Here is a 20329-nt window from a genome sequence, read left to right on the forward strand (position 1 = left end):
TGGGCAAGGTGGTAGTGCATATGGAGGGAAGCTGCAATCCTCACATAGCAATTAGGCTTGAAAACAGTCTTCACAGTCAATTGCTGCACAGGAAGGGGGTTTTGTAGCAGAAGTATTGCAGAATATAAGGAAGGCAAGAGATGATCTTCCCACAGCTACAACCCCAGCAACAGGCCTTACAAAGCTTCCATTCACATCCACAGAGGTTTTGAAAAATCAAATCTTATTTACTGCACGGAAGGAGCTAATAGGGGAGCCCTGCAGGCTACCAATTCCCCACCTCTGCAGCAGAGTATCCTGGGCTAGTTGGAGCCCGTGGTTGTCACTATGAACACTGGAATCTATTTCGTGCAGCGAAAACTACACTTGGGTCTATCTGCCAATATTCTACCCTCCAGATGGTTGTAGACCAGCAAGGTCCAGCTTCCAAGAGACTGCGATCTACTACCATGTTGGCTATCCCTGCAGTAAACGATGTAAGCATGAATACAGAACTTCGTCAACCATATTTCCAACATTAGGCAAAGGCACACTTGAATCACTACAGCATGTTAATTCAATAGGGCACTGGAGTCCTTTGCAACTGATGTTTCTGCAAATACTTCTCCAAGTCACAATTCTTGTAAAGTGGACCCCACTCCTTATTCTTGCCCCCACTCTATTGTCTCAACTATAGGTAAAATTTAGATTTTTCTTTTTGCTTATGAGACAATATACTGCAAAGCCATATGAACAATTATACTATTTTATAAGATCAATAACTAAATATGTTTACACCCATAGTTTATTTCCCCAGAGTGGCTGGGGAAACTCAGCCAGATGGGCAGAATACAAATTATTATTATTATTATTATTATTATTATATGTTGCCTGAACCACACTTGGCAATTGCACATATAGCTATGATAAGACTGAACACTGTTTTCTGTTGGTAGATAAATACATTCTCCCACCAACCTTCTCCAAACATTTGCTGAATGAAAGCTGGAACTATGCACATCTATTATATTACTTATTTTAATATGAGCTTTAAAATTGGTTTCCCAAAGTTCATCACAAAGCTGTCAAAAGAATCATCAGAGCTGCTGTGCAAGGTCCCTTGTGCCCATTGCCTTTCATGTATAAAACAGAAGCACCGAAACAGTGACGTGACTAGGCAGTAAATTGCCACTGACAATCTGCATTTTAATAGCCCTCATTCAATACTGATGCTTTTTTAAAAAAACCAACAACCATGTATGCATTGCCATTTTATTGTTAAAGCCATTGTTTACTTCTGCATACACTTTCCCAAGAAGCATGAACATAGTTTTATTTGGACATTCGCTGAGCACTCATCAAAAAATGTGTGTTGGTTGCCTTTACCTCTTCCTTTTTGAAATAAGAGGAAGAAATGAATCACAATATTTGCATTTAGCACTTTCCAGCATAAGATTGATATCAAAGTGAGAAAATGTAAGAGGCACTAAAATATTAATCAAACATTTACTGTAATATCGAATGCATTTTGTAACAGTGAGTACTTCCCATTGTGCGAGAAATGAAAGGTGACAGCAGGGAAAGCAGGTGTGTATGGAAGAGTTCGCACCTATGCTTTAAAATAGTAGCAGCCTGCTTTTCTTCTATACCTTTATTTCCCACGACTACTTTTTTTGGGGGGGGCAACAAAACTAAAACAAAACACTGTTCTTTGCTTTGTAGCTGAGAGCAAAGTAACAATTCATATAACATTGCAAGATACCATGAAAGATACTGCTCTGAAGCACTCACAGTAGCTAACTTTGCTCCACAGAAGTAGCTACATTACTAACAACCTCTTTCAGCCATCCAGATCTACCAGTGATCAAATCGCAACCTTACAGCAGCACAAGAATAATCCAGCATATGCACTCACTATAGTGCAATTCTCTATAGGTTGACTCAGAAGCAAGTCCAATTGGGCTCAATAACGCTCCAAAGCAAGTGAATATGGGAATGCAGCTGAAGTTTGTGAACTATACTTTGTAACAGAAGAGTAAATGTCTTATAATGATATTTGGGAATAATGGGACAGAAAATATGATGGCCATTCAAATGAGAACAATTGTGTTCTGTAGGGACTTGTACTGGCACTTAGAAAACTTGAGCACATTATTCTTTTTTTCAATTTCACATGCAGCTCTATAATTGTTTTGTTACTATAAACTTCACAGCAATGAATTCTCTGAAACATTTTAAGATATGCCTTGTTGTATATCATAATAAATGTTTAGTTGCAAAAACCAAAACCCAACCTCTGGATAACCCATTGGAGCTGCCATTTTGTCTGGAAAGTAGATGGCAAAAACAGACAAAATGGCAGTGTCCCTGTGACATGTATCCAGCAAGCTGTTGACCATCTGAACAACTCCACTAGACTGTGTAGATAAAATGGCATTCTTGGGCACAGGGACTATGCAAAGCCATAAAGAGCCTGCATGCAAGACTTTGCTGTATTTACCAGAGGAAAGGTTTCCCTTGCTGTTTGGGGCAATGCTATAAAAATATTGAGCACCTAAAGTTTCCTTAGTAGTTTTATATCATAAAGATAAATTATTAATACCTGAGCCTTTTTATCTGAACTGAAATAATAAAAACATATACATCACTTTCAGCACACCTACCTGCAGCAATGACTGGCTCTCTCATAAGCTCCCTTGTTATGGGACATAGGAATTCATCAGGGATACCCAAACAGGCAGTTTTCATTTCAGTCCTCAGCTCCTCAATGCTACGCAATACTTTACTGCGAAGACCTAGCGATTCTGGAAAGGAATTCACAATAATGGCCACTTTAGAGACTTCTTGGTGCCACAATCAAACTTGAAAATACTTATCTTATGCATATATTGCATAAAGCAGCGGTTCCCAAACTTCCCCCCCCTCTGGATCACTTTAAAATCACTGGTGAAGAATTTAATTATTTTTCTGCCTGTCATAGCAATTGTAATGCACTCTGCTAAATGCTGTATGCTTTTAATTGTATTTAATTCTATTACAAGTCAAATTGTAAGTGTTCTTTCCACAAATGCCATGGAGCACTTCAGGTATAAGTTCATCTCTTCTTTTTCTGTCACACTGAAAAAGTCTAAATGCGCCAATTGTGATAACTGGGCACACGTTGCCCCTTCAAACATTATGGTATGTTAGAAGAATGGCCCAAATGCTGCTGTTGTGTAGTCTTTAAAGATGTCCTGAGACTTCAGAGTGAGGCTAGGATAGGGATAGGCTGGAGTTCTCTTTTTCTGTCATTCTCTGATGCACCTCATGTTCCCATAAATTAATTGTAGGGGAATAATGTAACTGCAAAGACTAAAAGGCTGCTTGCAGATGGGAAAATGAGAACCCCCTTAGCAGATTTATTGCTGAAATACCGGTATTGTAAGAGTGAATGCAGATACTGCAGCAGCATAACACTATTTTCAACCAATATCATCCAGTGAAGAACCAGACAGGAGAGCCTTTTAAATCACATTGCAGTCAACTTCAGCAGTATAAAAGTATTCAAGCAAATAAAAAACAAGCCTGTTTCAAAGTTGTCATTACAACTCATTAGCAATGCTCAGAATTCAGTTAGCAAACTATTAACAAGCTCCCAAACTGCTTAGATGCCCCACCACAATCATTATTATTTGAACCTTTTATTAGTTTCTATGTGGATTCTCCTTCACATGTACAAAAGAAGAGCAGTTGGACTCATTAACTATGTTTGTACAGGTATTGATATTCTAGTGATCTTTTAGAAAGAAAGAAAATAACAGGTAGAAGGAGGCAGAGATAGTGGCTGGTGGGTGTATTAACATACCTTTCCTTAATTCTAATGTGTAACCACATTGAATTTGAATGAATGTGAAAATCCTGTACTTTATTTCCATGGCCTTTGCTGTCCTAATTTAACTAATGTTTATGTAGTTGCATGGCAATTAGCTTAGAAGAGAGGCTAGTTCTATTTGCATGGTAATAAAAAATTGTTCCAAAAAAGTGTCAAAAACAATCAAACAGACTAATGAAATGCTATGTAAACTATCTGCTGGTCACATTTTCAATTAAGAAAGAAAAAACGAATGTAACAGGACGAGCCTAGCCATACATGTAAAAGTTACACGTTTTATCTCTTATACTGTTGTTTTTAAGAATCTTTTGAACATCTGTAGAATTCTTGTTAAATAGTTTAAAACAGATATTTAATATTTTTGTAAACCACTTAGAGGTTTTCTTACAAGCGGTATATACTTTTTCTTATAAATAAAGTTAACTAAGCTAATATGGTGCACCTTCTAGGCAAGTTAGACCACACGTGAATTTTAGCTTTTAGTTTCTCCATAGCATCTTGTCATTAGATGAGCTCAGGGAGCACCTGGGACAGCAGCACGTGTCCTGTTCTACCATGAAGCCAGGAGGCAGCTGGTCTACACAACTCTGCTAATTTTCAAACACCACTGGAGTCCACAGAGGAGACTGCCTAATGCTTGTAGCAGTCTATATTATATTGTTGTTGTTTTGTAAACCACTTTGGAATCATTTAGGTGGAAGGTGGCATATATGTAATTTAAAACAAATAATTTACGCTATAACAATAGCTTTTTTGTGTGGGGTAGAACTTAAATAATTGGATACTTCATTAAGCATCTGGTTGGGCAGAACACCATTCCCAACACACACACATATACGTATGAGCCTATATCTGTATCTTCCTGTGATATATCTACATTGTATTTATCACATTATGGGAAAGTCCATTAGGTAATAGTCTGCTATTGTCTTATTATGTTAATATTGTATGAATTATGGAGGACAGTGAGTTCTGCTAACTAAAATATTTTAAATTTCGTTTACCCAGTACAACACATAACTGGTCTCATTATGGCATGCTCTGCCACATCTTCTATTATTTTCTTATTTGTAGCTTATAATTAGTTCTCAGTGGTGTCATTAAAAGTCCTAGTACTCAGGCAACAAGCTATTATGTTGATTTTTCCACAGAGTGGTAGTGTGTACGCTAGAGGTCAGCCCAGCTAGGGACTTCATCTTCAGTCTCACTGCTTTTAATTTTCATATAAGCCAACTATCAGCATTATCTTATTAGTTTCAACTGATCAGCTTGGAAACTTTTGGCCTCCTTGAATATTTAAAGAAATGCACACAGAAGCAATTCCTCTTCCACTTCTTAAAAAAAGTCTGATGAAGCATGTAATTTTTTATGGGTTCCAACTTTTGGGTGACATACAGAAAGAAGGTAAGGATTAATAGTGAATTTTAAAGGCTAATGAGATCATTCATTCCAACAGCTTTGTGCTTCCCACTTAGGCAGTGGCTGTGCCACCACTAATAGGCAGAGGAAAAACCAAGGAGATAAGCAAGACCATTGAAAAGCTACACACACACACACACACACACACACACACACACTTATAGCATTGAAGAAAAGGGCACATTAGAACAGTCTGGTAACTTGTGCCACCACTCTCATGTTCATGGCACAGTTACAGGTGGGTAGCCGTGTTGGTCTGCCATAGTCAAAACAAAATCGAAAATTCTTTCTAGTAGCACCTTAGAGACCAACTGAGTTTGTTCCTGGTATGAGCTTTCGTGTGCATGCACACTTCTTCAGATACACTGAAACAGAAGTCACCAGATCCTTAAATACAGTGGGGGAGTGGGGAGGGGTATTACTCAGAAGGGTGGTGGGAATGGGTGATAGGCTGATAAGTGTGGAAAACCTGTTGACGACTCTAAACGGCTGCAATTAGTCTAGCAGGGGAAGGCAAGGGGTGAGATAGCTAAAGATGGCTTTGTTATGTATAATGAGATAAGAATCCAATGTCTTTGTTCAAACCAGGTTTCTCCATGGTTTTAAGTTTGGTGATTAGTTGCAATTCAGCCACTTCTCTTTCCAGTCTATTTCTGAAATTTCTTTGTATTAAGACAGCTACTTTGAGATCTTTTATAGAATGTCCTGGGAGATTGAAGTGTTCTCCTACTGGTTTCTCTGTCTTGTGATTCCTGATATCAGATTTATGTCCATTTATCCTTTGGCGTAGGGTTTGGCCTGTTTGTCCAATATAGAGAGCTGAAGGGCACTGTTGGCATTTGATTGCATACACAATGTTGGAAGATGAGCAATTAAATAGTCCTGAGATGGTGTGTTTGATGTTGTTGGGACCAGTAATGGTGTTATCCGGGTTTATGTGGCAGCAAAGTTGGCATCTGGGTTTATTGCAGGCTCTGGTACCAGTGTCCATGTTGAGTCCTGTTTTTGAATTATTGTGGGTGAGGAGCTGTTTGAGATTGGGTGGCTGTTTGTATGCGATGAAGGGTCTTCCTCCCAGAGCTTGAGAAAGAGAACTGTCATTGTCTAGGAGAGGTTGTAGATCTCTGATGATGCGTTGTACTGTTTTAACTTGGGAGCTGTATGTGATGACTAGTGGTGTTCTGTTATTTTCTTTTTTGGGTCTGTCTTGCAGCAAGTTCTCTCTGGGTATCAGTCTGGCTCTGTCGATCTGTTGTTTAACTTCATCAGGTGGATATTTTAGTTCTAAAAAGGTTTGCTGTAGATCTCTTAGGTGAGAGTCTCTGTCTGTAGAGTTGGAACAGATGCGGCTGTAACGTAGGGCCTGGCTATATACAATGGATTGTTTGGTATGTTTGGGATGGTAGCTAGAAGCATGTAGATATGTTTGTCGGTCAGTTGGTTTACGGTATAAGGTGGTATCTATGTGTCCATCCTGTATTTTTATAGTAGTGTCCAAAAAGTGTATTTCTTGCATAGATTGGTTCATAGTTAGGTTGATGGTGGGGTGAAAGTCATTGAATGTCTTGTGGAAGGTGTCCAGGGTCTGTTGACCATGTGTCCAGATAATAAAAATATCATCAATGTAACACAGGTACAAGAGAGGTTTGAGTGGGTAGGAGTTTAGGAAACGTTGTTCTAAATCTGCCATGAAGATGTTGGCATACTGTGGGGCCATGCGGGTGCCCATTGCTGTGCCGTTGATCTGAAGGAACAGGTCCTCACCAAATTTGAAGTTGTTGTGGGTAAGGACAAAATGACAGAGTTTCGTAGCAAAGTCTGCTGTGGTTTTATCTGAAATGGTGTTCCTTATAGCTTGTAAACCATCGTTGTGTGGGATGTTGGTATACACAGATCGACAGAGCCAGACTGATACCCAGAGAGAACTTGCTGCAAGACAGACCCAAAAAAGAAAATAACAGAACACCACTAGTCATCACATACAGCTCCCAAGTTAAAACAGTACAACGCATCATCAGAGATCTACAACCTCTCCTAGACAATGACAGTTCTCTTTCTCAAGCTCTGGGAGGAAGACCCTTCATCGCATACAAACAGCCACCCAATCTCAAACAGCTCCTCACCCACAATAATTCAAAAACAGGACTCAACATGGACACTGGTACCAGAGCCTGCAATAAACCCAGATGCCAACTTTGCTGCCACATAAACCCGGATAACACCATTACTGGTCCCAACAACATCAAACACACCATCTCAGGACTATTTAATTGCTCATCTTCCAACATTGTGTATGCAATCAAATGCCAACAGTGCCCTTCAGCTCTCTATATTGGACAAACAGGCCAAACCCTACGCCAAAGGATAAATGGACATAAATCTGATATCAGGAATCACAAGACAGAGAAACCAGTAGGAGAACACTTCAATCTCCCAGGACATTCTATAAAAGATCTCAAAGTAGCTGTCTTAATACAAAGAAATTTCAGAAATAGACTGGAAAGAGAAGTGGCTGAATTGCAACTAATCACCAAACTTAAAACCATGGAGAAACCTGGTTTGAACAAAGACATTGGATTCTTATCTCATTATACATAACAAAGCCATCTTTAGCCATCTCACCCCTTGCCTTCCCCTGCTAGACTAATTGCAGCCGTTTAGAGTCGTCAACAGGTTTTCCACACTTATCAGCCTATCACCCATTCCCACCACCCTTCTGAGTAATACCCCTCCCCACTCCCCCACTGTATTTAAGGATCTGGTGACTTCTGTTTCAGTGTATCTGAAGAAGTGTGCATGCACACGAAAGCTCATACCAGGAACAAACTCAGTTGGTCTCTAAGGTGCTACTAGAAAGAATTTTCAATTTTGTTCATGGCACAGTAGAAGTAAAAGCAACTTGCAATCATATATGCCCATCCCCTGTCCCATCTAGCTGTTCCTTGCTGGTTGGGGCCAATGGAAGTTGTAGTCCAACAACATGTGGAGGACACCAGGTTGAGGAAGGCTGTACCCTATGGCAGAATTCTCCACACATAATTTAATCCACTTCATAAAACTCTTAAAGAGTGGAAATCAAAGAACAGTTCTTAAAGTAGAATATGACAAAGGCACCTGATTCAAAACAGGTTATACAAGCAAGCAAAACAAATCATATGCTGCAGAGTAAGATGAAACCTGCGAGCCACAAGACTGGAGAATGCTCCCTGAACACTCTAGTGACAAAAGGGTGTTTGAAAATACAGATCTACTACTACAAACATGCAATCAGCTGTAGCTCACTGCTGCATATGCAATCCATGTCAAACTCAGTCCTCAAAATATATATATATTCCATTTGTCTAAGATGAGTGGACAACTTTCTCCTCCCCCCTTGTCAATAGCCATACTCCCTTGGTGGTAATCTGATGGGAGTCTGCATGATGGCAGTGGGCAGGACCAAAGCCAAAAGTATGCAGGGTTGGAGCCAAAAAGGTGGGGCCATTCCTTTTCTACTACAGTGGCACCTCTAGTTAATAACTCAATTCGTTCCGGAGGTCCGTTCTTAACCTGAAACTGTTCTTAACTAGAGGTGTGCTTTTGCTGCTGCTGTGCCGCCAGCACATGATTTCTGTTCTCATCATGGGGCAAAGTTCTCAGCTCGAGGTAACTTTTCCCACCATCCCTGAATACTAGCCCTGGGAGTTAGAGTTCAAAAGCATCTGCAGGGCACTATGTTGGGGAAGGCTAGCATAAAAATCCTAAAAGTAATAACAAATATTTATCTTAAAACTCTTACCAATTTTTAAATCATCAGCCAAGCTCTCTTTTGTAAGACTAAGAAGTTCTTTCCCATCGATGTTGTTCCTTTTGAAAATCTCAACTACGTCTTGTAAGCCATGTGTGCATAGCCAAGATGAAACCTCTTCTTCTGACCAGCGATCTGCAAATATCTTTGGCTCCTCTATTGCTGACCTTTCTGGAGCAAATCAAAGGAATATTTTACACAAGAACATATTTCAGGTGAAACAGCCCAGACTTTGAACACTGCTCTAAACCTGACTCTCAGTGTATATTTACATGTTTTAGAAAGTGTTACATAGTGTCCTTGACTTGTTAGAAGGCAAATGCTGCTTTATTTTAAAAGGGTATTGGATGTCAATCAAATCAACCAAAGGCCTGGTTAAAAAGGAATGTTTTTGCCTGGCACCTAAAGGTGTATAATGAAGGCACCAGGTGAACTTCCCTGGGGAGAGCATTCACAGATGGGGAGCCGCTGCAGAGGAGGCACATGAAGAAGGGCCTCAGAAGATGATTTCAGGGTCTGGGTAGGTTCATATGGAAAGAGGTGGTCCTTGAGGTATTGTAGTCCTCAGCCATCTAAGGCTTTATAGGTCAAAATCAGCACTTTGAATTGGGCCCAGAAACTAATTGATAGCCAGTGCAGTCGAACCAGGATTGGTGTAATATGCTCAAATTGTCTTGCGCCAGTGAGCAACCTGGCCGCTGAATTCTGCACTAACTGAAGTTTCCAAACCGTCTTCAGAGGCAGCCCTACATATAATGCATTACAATTATACTTGCATTGCATTGTTAATTTAACATTTATAAGGATTTTCGGCAGTCTACATTTCTTGGACTTCAACACCATGGAAGGAAAGCCATTGCCAGCCAAAGTCAAGATGGACCAATTATCAGACTCAATATAAGTTTATTCACATACATTTCATATAGATTGTATCTTAACAAATGATGATGTAAAGTTTATAAAGCACACAACAAAAGCATTCATTTTACTAACCTTTCAGAAGTTGCTTTGGTTCAAACTGCCAGATGTTCACAGATTTATCCATTGATCCCGTAGCAAATAGTGGCATATCTGGTGCAAAGGCACAAGTTGTAACATATCTAGAAATTAAAGTAGCCTGTTAGATACATTTCACATTTTACATATCACATTTTAACTATTCCTCTTGGCTAATATAATGAAAACTGTTATGCTAATATCCTACCTGGTATGCTGAGTCAAAATGTGTAAGATGTTCCCAGTGTTCTGCCAACAACAAAATTGTGTGTTATGACAAACAAAAATGCAACTATAACCAATAATATAAATTTCTACTGGAAGTTTCATAATCCAAAAAGGACAGATGTAAGGAATGTATTTGAACAATTTTCCTGAAATTACAATAGAATCATTAGCTGCGGCAGAAGAAAATTTTATAAATGCATGGACATCCCTCATTTTCCACTTACAGAATTCTACCACTTAATATTACAGATGAACTGATCACTTAACATTTTATTTTATCACTGAAGATTATTTAACTAGAATTAAGCCACACATGAGAAAAAGCAGGAACTGGAACATTACTAGAATTATGCTACAGAGTAAAGAGCTTGTGGTTAGCATACTTGGCCACTAGATGTTACCCTTCACAAACGTATCTAACATTGTTTTATAAGAATTACCTTCCTCTTAATAAAAATAGTATCTCTAAGCAGTATTTTCAGAAGTCACAAGATTCAGTTCCCAAAAGAAACATAGGACATATACCTCCCTAAGTGATGCCTTCACATATGTTTTAACCATAAAGATTTACGGCACAATAAATCTTTGAGTCTAAGTTGCTACAAATGCCTTCATTATTTCTGTAACAGACTAATGAACATACCCTTTAAAACAAGTGTGGGAAACATTTTTGACCAGGCAAGCCAAATTTTTATCTTCCCCTAACCCACAGAGATCAACTTTGATAGGCGGTCACCCATTTGTCAATCATCTGATGCTATGAAGGCATCAGGTGCCTAATAGATGGGTAGTCCCACCTGTCAAAGTTGGCCTATGGGGAAAGTGGTCTGCTTTTCCCCATAGAGAACATGCTAGTGAAGCAGCACCCAGCAGAATTGAACCCTCCACTCACCAGTTCAATGCACCTGGCTGCAGGGATCTGCTTTGCCACCATATTCTCTGCAAAGGAATGCACTGGTGAAGCAGATCCCAGCATAATTGAACTGCTGGGTGCTAGGGTCATATTCCCCAATTAAGACCAAATCTTAATTGCTACTCATTGTTTGTTTCTCTCCAATTCTGATTCGAAACCATGAGTCCAGGGTCAGACAACACAATAACTCAAGACTCTGGCTTGTTATGTCCACAGCAAGGCAGTCGAAGTTTAAAGTTATGGTTTAATGTGACATGCGAACTAGTAAAAAAAAAGAAGGGAAAAAAAGAGGTATTTCCTTCTCCAACTCAATCTTTTCAAGTGTTGATTGGATTATAAGATACTTGGGAGCCCAGCTCTATGGAAAGCACATGAAAAAAACCAGCTGTCTCACTTGAATTTCTTTGGGTCAAGATTATGACAAGAAGTGCCTTTAGCATATTTATTGTTCAGGTTCAAACAAAATTATGAAATAAAAACCTGAAATCACATACTGATAATTTTCAGAGGTTGATACGCTGGTACACAATAGCACCATTTACTATGCTGACTTTAAGATGTAAACAAGACAGTGAGCTATTACTGTACTTGAAACATTTTATTATGTTTGCTTAGCTTCTCAAAATGAATAATAAAAATATGTCAACAGCCCAACCCTATGCCCTGTTTTGTCTTCAAGAGGGAAGCCTCCTTCTAACTGCAAGAAGTCCTGCACCACTGAAAAAAGCTCACAATTCCTTTACTACATTGCTATTCTTGCAAAATTTTGATTAATATCTTACATACTTACCGTTTCAAAAATCATTACTCTTTTGTCCACAGATCTAGGAGGAAATAAATTAAATTGTGTATATGTAAGAGAAATGTAAATGAAATACAGCAAGCAACATTTGCCTTGCAACAGAGATAAGCAACAGTTTTATATGCAGCTTTTACATGTACCAATTCAGTAAGTTGCTATGCCAGTACTCATATTAGAACTCACTGTGGTACTCAAGACAGTGATTCAGGTTTTTTTCACCTTACGCTAACATATGGAGCTCTGTCTTCCTTTGAAACTTCAAGAGAATGAAAAAAGGCTGGTAGAATAAGAACGGTGTTGGGAGCAAGCTGTTCTAAATGCCAATGCCTTAAGGATCCAACTGAGTATCTAACCATCAGCAAAGCATAATCACCTCTGCTACACAAAGCAACGACATTTCCCAAATGCTTTTGCCTATTCACCTTCACATTTAGCCTTATATTCTGGATAGCTTTGACGTGATCTTCAGTTGAAGAGGAGTAGTGAAAGAGCTATCTGTGCTCCAAAGTTTGGCAGATTCACAAAAAGCAACTTAATATACTTAATATACTACAGAATGTCTCATAATAGGAATTCACTGTGTGCAGAACTACTGCATAGAGAATGATGTTTCATCATGAATGGATGTGATTTGTTAAAGAATCCTATAGCTCGAAAAATCACCCCATATAGCTCAAGCAGCAAGGTTGACTGAATTCACGTTTCACTAAATATCAGTTTAGCATGATGTGCATGAGCCACAGCCCTCCCCACTCCCATGACTGAGAGTTGAGCAGCTTTTTATTTCCCCTTTTGTTTCATTGTGGTTTGCCATGTTGTCCGGAGCAACCAACTGTGGTTAACACTATGGTTAATATTAAACAAGTCAACTTTGAAGATAGTTTGTTGAAACTAACCAAAGTTACTGCTAACCACAACTGTGGATCCATTTCTAAATTCCTCCTTTCAATTGCAGATGGGGGGGGGGGAGCGCATGAGTCTGAGACTGGCTGCAGCCATCACAACATATTTAAAGTATGACGTGCAAATATAGCCTTTAGCTCCATAAAAAATGTGGCATTTGTATGTATATTTTAGCTTTCGTTGTTGTTCAGTCGTTCAGTAGTGTCCGACTCTTCGTGACCCCATGGACCGGAGCACGCCAGGCACGCATATCTTTCACTGCCTCCCACAGTTTGGCCAAACTCATTTTAGCTTACAAACCTTTTATAAAGTGTAGGGGAATTGGCCCATTGTGGGATGTGAGGGCACTATAAATGCTACACATTGAGAATGGCAAGTTCCATTATTTTAAATAGTGCATGTCCTGAAAGTGTAGCACCTGTTAAAATGGACTGCGCTCAGGTACACCATGCAGACCCCTACATTTTCATAAAGTGATACTGTAGCCATTATGACATCATATATAGGCCCTTCTTCATTAATTTGGAATGGATTTTAAATTATATAGGAAGCATCTATATAATTACAGGCACAAATGAACTAACAAAACAAGTAAACAGAGCACAACTAATGTAAAACTTAATCATAAAAATGAAGCAAATATTCTTACCCAGAGACTAATATCTGCCCATCACAGGAAAATGCACAAGCCAGAACTGGGGCAGTGTGTTCTTTTAACGTATATTTACATTTCAGTTCAAGGCCTATACATTTAAAAATGAACACAGTTTTTAAATTCAAATTTGGAAAGGTTGTCATTTGATACTACCATTCACCCAGCCTTCAAATATGAAACTACTATTGTGCTGGTCGGTGACCGTAATAAAGGACTGATTGATTGATTGATTGAAACTACTTAAAATTATGACAGCTTGGCTATGTTCTGTGTCTTGACCCGCATACCTGGACAAGCAACAAGTCTCCCCTCCAGGAAAGAAACAGTACATTTTAAGAAGGCAGCCTTTTATTCCAACTTTAATACCACATTTCATTCACCCAAAAGGATCTGACACCCCTATGAAGTAGATCAGACGGAAAAAATTTGCCTGTTTGCCCACTGACGATGAAATGACCAGTCCATAATTTTAATGGTAGGTTTATTGTAGCTGTGAGAAACAGAATAACAACAGGAAAAACCCCCAGAAACCCAGAAGACAAAAGTCAGAGATTGATGTGCATTATAATGAATGAAATAAGTATTTGATCCCTTTGCAAAAGATGACTTAGTACTTGGTGGCAAAACCCTTGTTGGCAATTACAGAGGTCAGACGTTTCCTGTAGGTAACCACTAGATTTGCCCACATCTCAGGAGGTATTTTGTCCCACTCCTCTTTGCAAATCCTTTCCAAGACAGTAAGATTTTGAGGCTGATGCTACTCGAACTTTCAGCTCCCTCCACAGATTTTTGATGTGATTAAGGTCTAGAGACTAGCTAGGCCACCCCAGGACCTTAATGTGCATCTTCTTGAGCCACTCCTTTGTTGCCTTGGCTGTGTGTTTTGGGTGATTGTCATGCTGAAATACCCATCATCGACGCCAGATAGAGGGAGGTTGACAGTTATTTTGTGTTTCTTCCATTTGCGAATTATTGCACCAACTGTTGTCACCTTCTCACCAAGCTGCTTGGCAATAGTCTTGTAGCCCAGTCCAGCCTTGTGCAGGTCTACAATCTTGTCCCTGACATCCTTGGACAGCTCTTTGGTCTTGGTCATGGTGGCTACTTTGGAATCTGCTGGATTGATTGCTTCTGTCGACAGGTGTTTTTTGTACAGGTACTGTAATGAGCTGGGATTACAGGTAAGACCTCTCCCTTAAAGCAGGTGCTTCTAATCTCAGCTCGTTACATACAGCGAAGATACCAGGTAGCCTGACATCTGGCTGGTTGACAGGGGATCAAATACTTATTTCACTCATTATAATGCACATCAAACTCTGACTTTTGTCTTCTGGGTTTCTGGGGTTTTCCTGTTGTTATTCTGTCTCTCACAGCTACAATAAACCTACCATTAAAATTATGGACTGGTCATTTCTTTGTCAGATGGCAAACAGGCAAATTTAGCAGGGGATCAAATACTTTCCCCCCCTCACTGTATGTGCTGGCTTGGCAGTCTAACCCCACACCATAGGGAAAATGCTAGCAGGAACCTAAAATGATGGTTCCTCATTAACAAAAATTATCTTATTTAATTCTCTAGAATTAATGGCTGAGGTACATTAGCATGCCCTAGGGCTGGGTTAGCACACACAGAGGGGGCATGTTCATCGCCTAAGTAAATATGACATATCCAGAAGACATGCGAGAGCATTATTACGCCTGTAACATTTCACAGTTCCCCATTTTCCATTAAAAAGGTAGCAAGACAAATTGTAAAGGCTGTTATTTCTGATTAAGGTATCACAAGTTTCCACTGTATCACAGAGTATACAAAGATTCACTCAAGTGGGTTTTACTATTACTGTGGTTTTGCTTAGAACAATATTTATTTCAGTGTATCCACAGTTTAAAGACAGGAATACACAATATTCAGGTATTTATTTCTAGGGGAAAACACTGTAAAAGTCCACATCAAAGGTCTTGAAACAGTAAAATTTAATAGTCTCCCACACTGCAATTCTATAAACTACTAAAGCTGTTCACTAAATTACTGTGGAATATTTTATTGCTTCATGTTTTAAAGCCACAAGACACCCAGTTTTATGGTATGAAAATCATATTGTGCTATCAGAATATTAACAATATGCAAATATTTGCAGAGCATAGTACATTTCAGTATGCTGGAAGAAAAGAAATCAGCAATGTATGGGATATATGGGGCAGACAGCAAAGCTACTTTAGCAACAACGCAAACAATCCTTTGTTTAGTTGAATGTGTTTCAATATATTGCACAAAGCCATTCAAATCTTCGCTTCAAGAACTTCCTGGCTTTCCACTGTGTTATGACAAGATTTTTGTTCTTCAGAATAGCTTTTATACGTAAACCATGGTTATACACATGTTATAAATCTAATGTTTATGCAACATATAAAAAGCTGTTTTAGTATATGAAAACATATTGAAGAAAGCTTTTTAGACTCAAATTATCTTCATACAATTTGAAACAACAGAATAGACATCATGCACTGAACAATGACTATTATGCTACTCAATCAGTCATTGTACACAGTGCAGCATTAACACATAGCTTTAGAAAAGACCTCCTTTTTAACCTGCTGTCCCTGTTTTACTGTTTTCATTGCTTCTTACTGCTTTCGGTGTACAATATTATTTTGTACCTTTACATCACTGTAAGCTACCCTGAGCGCTGTGGCTACAGTGGAAGGGTGTTGAGTACAGTAGAAGTAAACTCGATTTACTTAAGGAAATGTATACTTAGCATTGGGGTTTTTTTCCAGGTAAGCAGCCAGAATTGTAACCTGCAATCCATGCTGGATGAATTGGGGAGCGGGCTCCACCAACATGGAGGCCCCTGCTGTACCCACTAAAAGTGTGACAGTAATCAATCACAGTAAGGCCCCCGAATGGGACATTATGGGGGAAGTGCAGGGCCAGCAATGGAGCTGCTGAACACAAAGCCAGCTTGTTTCCTGGAGAGGGGCATAATCTGGCTGCCACCTCCACTTGCTGGAATGAGAAGCAGGGCTTCAGACACAGACACACAGTCACACCTCAGTTCCATCCAACTACTCCCAGTCAGTGCTTCAATTGCTCCTAGGGCACTCATTGTTCAACAGAAAGTGACTTTCCATTGTTTTGGAAGTGCCCTTTCTTTCCTTTTTGCTTTGTGCATATAGTAGACTCCATCATAACTCTAATTACAGAGCCAAAGTCACCTGTGGCTACCCTACACTAAGCAGGGAGTTGGACTAGATGTCCTTCAAGGTCCCTTCCAATGCTCTCATTCTATGTGGAAGGTACTGGTTGTCAGTTGGATACTTGTAACTAGGAATGGTAGCTTCATTTGCATTGACAGCATGCATCTATTCCACTCAAACAGACAAATCTGTAACTCAGGTCAGCTACTGAGATGCAAATCTGTGGTGAAACTAGAACTAACCACAGGATACCTTACCATATCAATATTGCCTAATGGCATGGCCCTTAATAGCAGTAATTTCCCAGCATTTTGGAGCTTCAGTGAACATGGAAATCCCATAACACAGCATGTTAAACTAATATTTTTTGTTAACTGAATATTTCTTACTGTTTGAGCAGAAACCAATTTAAAAGCAAAACAGTATGAAAGCTAGCAATTTAGTGTAAGAGGTTTAATATTATTGTTATAATTATACATACCTGTATGATCAGCGAGTGAAATAAGCCATATCTTAATTGTGCTGTCCTGACCAGAAGATGCCATTAGGAAATACTTAACATCTTGCTTATTACCTGATTAAAAATATTTTTAAAAAAAGTATTAGAAACATAACAAAGCAAGCAAGATTTCATTTTTTAAAAAAATGTCTGCATGTAAATTGGACATACACAATTAGAATTTCTTTAAAATGTTTCCTAGGTATTAATAAAAAATATTTTCTAAAACTTCTGTATGTGTGTGTGTGTGTGTGTATATATATATATATATATATATATATATACACACACACATATATATACCATTACTATGATCCTAAAGTCTGTAGTCAAATAAAAGCATGCTCTTAGAAAATTGTATATGAAAATGCAAAGGGTGGTAATCTGTATGGAGAATATGGAGAGTTCCTGTGTTATGCCCAATTCAAGTCATACCAACTGCTTGACCATAATTATGTGGGCTCAGCATATCTTCAGAAACTTCACCCATATAACTTCTCAGCCCCCCCCCCCATACACTATTAACATTGCACAGAAATGGACCTACAGTACATGGTAAGGGACAAGTAGATGTCATTCACCCCAATCCTAACCATTGTCACTTAGAAATAACTTCTGATTTTAATGAGGCTTGGTAAAATATATGCATGATTCCTACAGTTTCTGAGAATTTGAAGTTACAGAGACCAGTGCAACTGAGCACTGCCATGAACTGGGAAGATTGCCTGGAAGGAAAGCAGAGCTGCCTAATAGCGAAGGGTTATTACAATAGCCCTATAACTACTATAGAAAAATAGGTCGGGAGCACACAACGAGTGGTATTCAACTAAGGTTGGTTCAGAGTAGACCTGTTGAAATTAACAGACTTCCTTAGTCACGTTCCTTAATTTCAAGGATCCTCCTCTGAGTAAAACTTAGTTGGGTACCACTCAGCAGTTTCAGTGTGGTGGGATGGGAATCACCTCTGTAGGTTAAAATGTCCCAGGGATTTGTACAGAGTTGCAACTAGAGAGAGATTACCGTTTATTTTTAAATATTCCTCAGAAAGTCTGTAATGCGAACAGACTTCATTCCAGTGATCCCCCATGGGAAATAACTCTTAGCTTCAAAACAAATTAGAAAGCAGCTAAAACTGGGATGTTTAGGATGTATTATGCACACTTTTCATTATCAGTACTCAAATTGCTGTGACTAGCCCTATTCTGCAGATTTTCTTGTCACTTCTGGAATCAATTTGCAACCCACCCTTTCTTCACTTCTGATTTTTTCAGAGGATATTTGACCATAAACAAAACAGGGTTTCACAAGTGAACCCCAACACATTTGACATGAAAAGAAGAAAGAGTTATTTATAGAACACATTAAATTCTAAAAAGCCAATTAGTAAACAACTGCAGGGAAAGGAGAAGATTTGCTGTAGTTGGCAAGATGGAAAAATGAAGAATAGCTTTTAGTAGTTTCCCCAAAGGTGAGAAAAACACATCTCTAGTGCAGTGTTTTTCAACCTTTTTTGGGCAAAGGCACACTTGTTTCATGAAAAAAATCACGAGGCACACCACCATTAGAAAATGTTAAAAAATGTTAAAAAATTTAACTCTGTGCCTATATTGACTATATATAAAGTAATTTTTCAATTTTCCCCACGGCACACCAGGCAACATCTCGCGGCACACTAGTGTGCCGCGGAACAGTGGTTGAAAAACACTGCTCTAGTGAGTGCATCACTGTCAAAATCAAAGGCATATATAATGACTGTATACACGTCAAGTAAAAAGCAAGAAATTCCTATCAACAGAAAATGGAGATCCAAGAGAAAATTGTCTCGAATAAATCTGTCTATTATTATACAAGGAATCTTAGCTGCAATAAAAAATAATAAATCAGATATTTACAACACAAGTCTTCAAACAAATATACTGAAACATGATAAAGATAATTTAACTGACTTACAGAGCAGTCAAATGGATATGGTACCAATGGGAAGGAAATAAACCACCAGTTCTAGAGCTGTTTTATGCCAATCATGTGCATGTCAGTGGGCTCTGGATCATGCAGATCCAAGGCTGCCCCCCCTTCCACCTCCACCACCAGAAGCCTGATGGTAGTATATCTAGGCCTACAGAGCTTTCTGTGGGTGAACTGGGGAGCATCATGTAGCACAAATGCCTTTCTGTTGAATGGCCTCCCTCTTCAGTAGCAGAGCAGGATTTGCACTGCCATTACAACTGCAGACTTACTATAGCTTCCCAAATAGTATTTTAAAGCAATTAAAATATTCATCTTCTAGGAAAGATAGTTGGGTAGAATATGTACTTAACATAATTTAAATACTACGGGGAAACAGTCTAAAGTGAAAATAATATAAAAGAATTATCTTTGTATTACTTTGAATCAAAAGTTTAAATACAAGTTCAGTTTTGTGGGTTGTATTCTAAGTAGCATTTTGTGCAACTTCCACTCACACAACAGAATTTCCCTCCTTCTCCTCTCCCTAGATATGCATATCCTCCAACATTTCCCTGATGAAAATAGGGATGTCCTATTCAATAAAATAAAATAATAAAATAAAACTAATAATAATAATAATGATGATGGTGATGATAATAATAATATTTATATACCACACATCTAACTGGGTTTGCCCCAGCCACTCTGGGCAGCTTCCAACATATATAAAAACATAATAATACATTAAACATTTTAAAAAACTTATCTATACAGGGCTGCCTTCAGATGTCTTCTAAAGACTGCAGTTACTTATCTGCTTGGCTTGGAGGTCGCATAACACTATACCCACAAGCATTTCTCTGATGAAAATAAGGACGTCCTAAGGAAAAGCGGGACATGTAAATCCGGGACTGTCCCTGGAAAATAGGAACACTAGGGGGGTCTGGATATGTTCTGGGGTTTCATATTCTCTGGAGCAGATCTGAAGGTGGTACACAGCGTGCATGCAGGGAAGAGCGGGAAGTCCCATTCAACAAGCAGATGTCATTCCACTTGTGCATTTATTTACTTGAATAACACCTTATGTTTTTAGCACATTGATAACCACTGCATTTATGAAATTAATAACTGG

At 38.9% G+C, this 20329-nt stretch overlaps 1 protein-coding gene across 5 annotated transcripts in view; it reads right to left on the reverse strand.

Moving 5' to 3' along the window:
* The window catches only part of WDSUB1 (WD repeat, sterile alpha motif and U-box domain containing 1), a 47282-nt gene that overhangs the window by 17261 nt on the left and 9692 nt on the right, over positions 1 to 20329 (reverse strand). For all 5 annotated transcript variants that reach the window (XM_033165495.1, XM_033165503.1, XM_033165510.1 and 2 more), the window contains 7 exons: positions 17233 to 17325; positions 13548 to 13641; positions 11984 to 12017; positions 10261 to 10301; positions 10050 to 10156; positions 9048 to 9227; positions 2643 to 2783 (listed from right to left, as the gene is read on the reverse strand). In XM_033165495.1, coding sequence (XP_033021386.1) covers positions 2643 to 2783; positions 9048 to 9227; positions 10050 to 10156; positions 10261 to 10301; positions 11984 to 12017; positions 13548 to 13641; positions 17233 to 17325 — 690 coding nt within the window. The remainder of the gene's footprint in view (positions 1 to 2642; positions 2784 to 9047; positions 9228 to 10049; positions 10157 to 10260; positions 10302 to 11983; positions 12018 to 13547; positions 13642 to 17232; positions 17326 to 20329) is intronic.

This window comes from Lacerta agilis, chromosome 1 (genome assembly GCF_009819535.1).
Source record: "Lacerta agilis isolate rLacAgi1 chromosome 1, rLacAgi1.pri, whole genome shotgun sequence".
NCBI lineage: Eukaryota > Metazoa > Chordata > Lepidosauria > Squamata > Lacertidae > Lacerta > Lacerta agilis.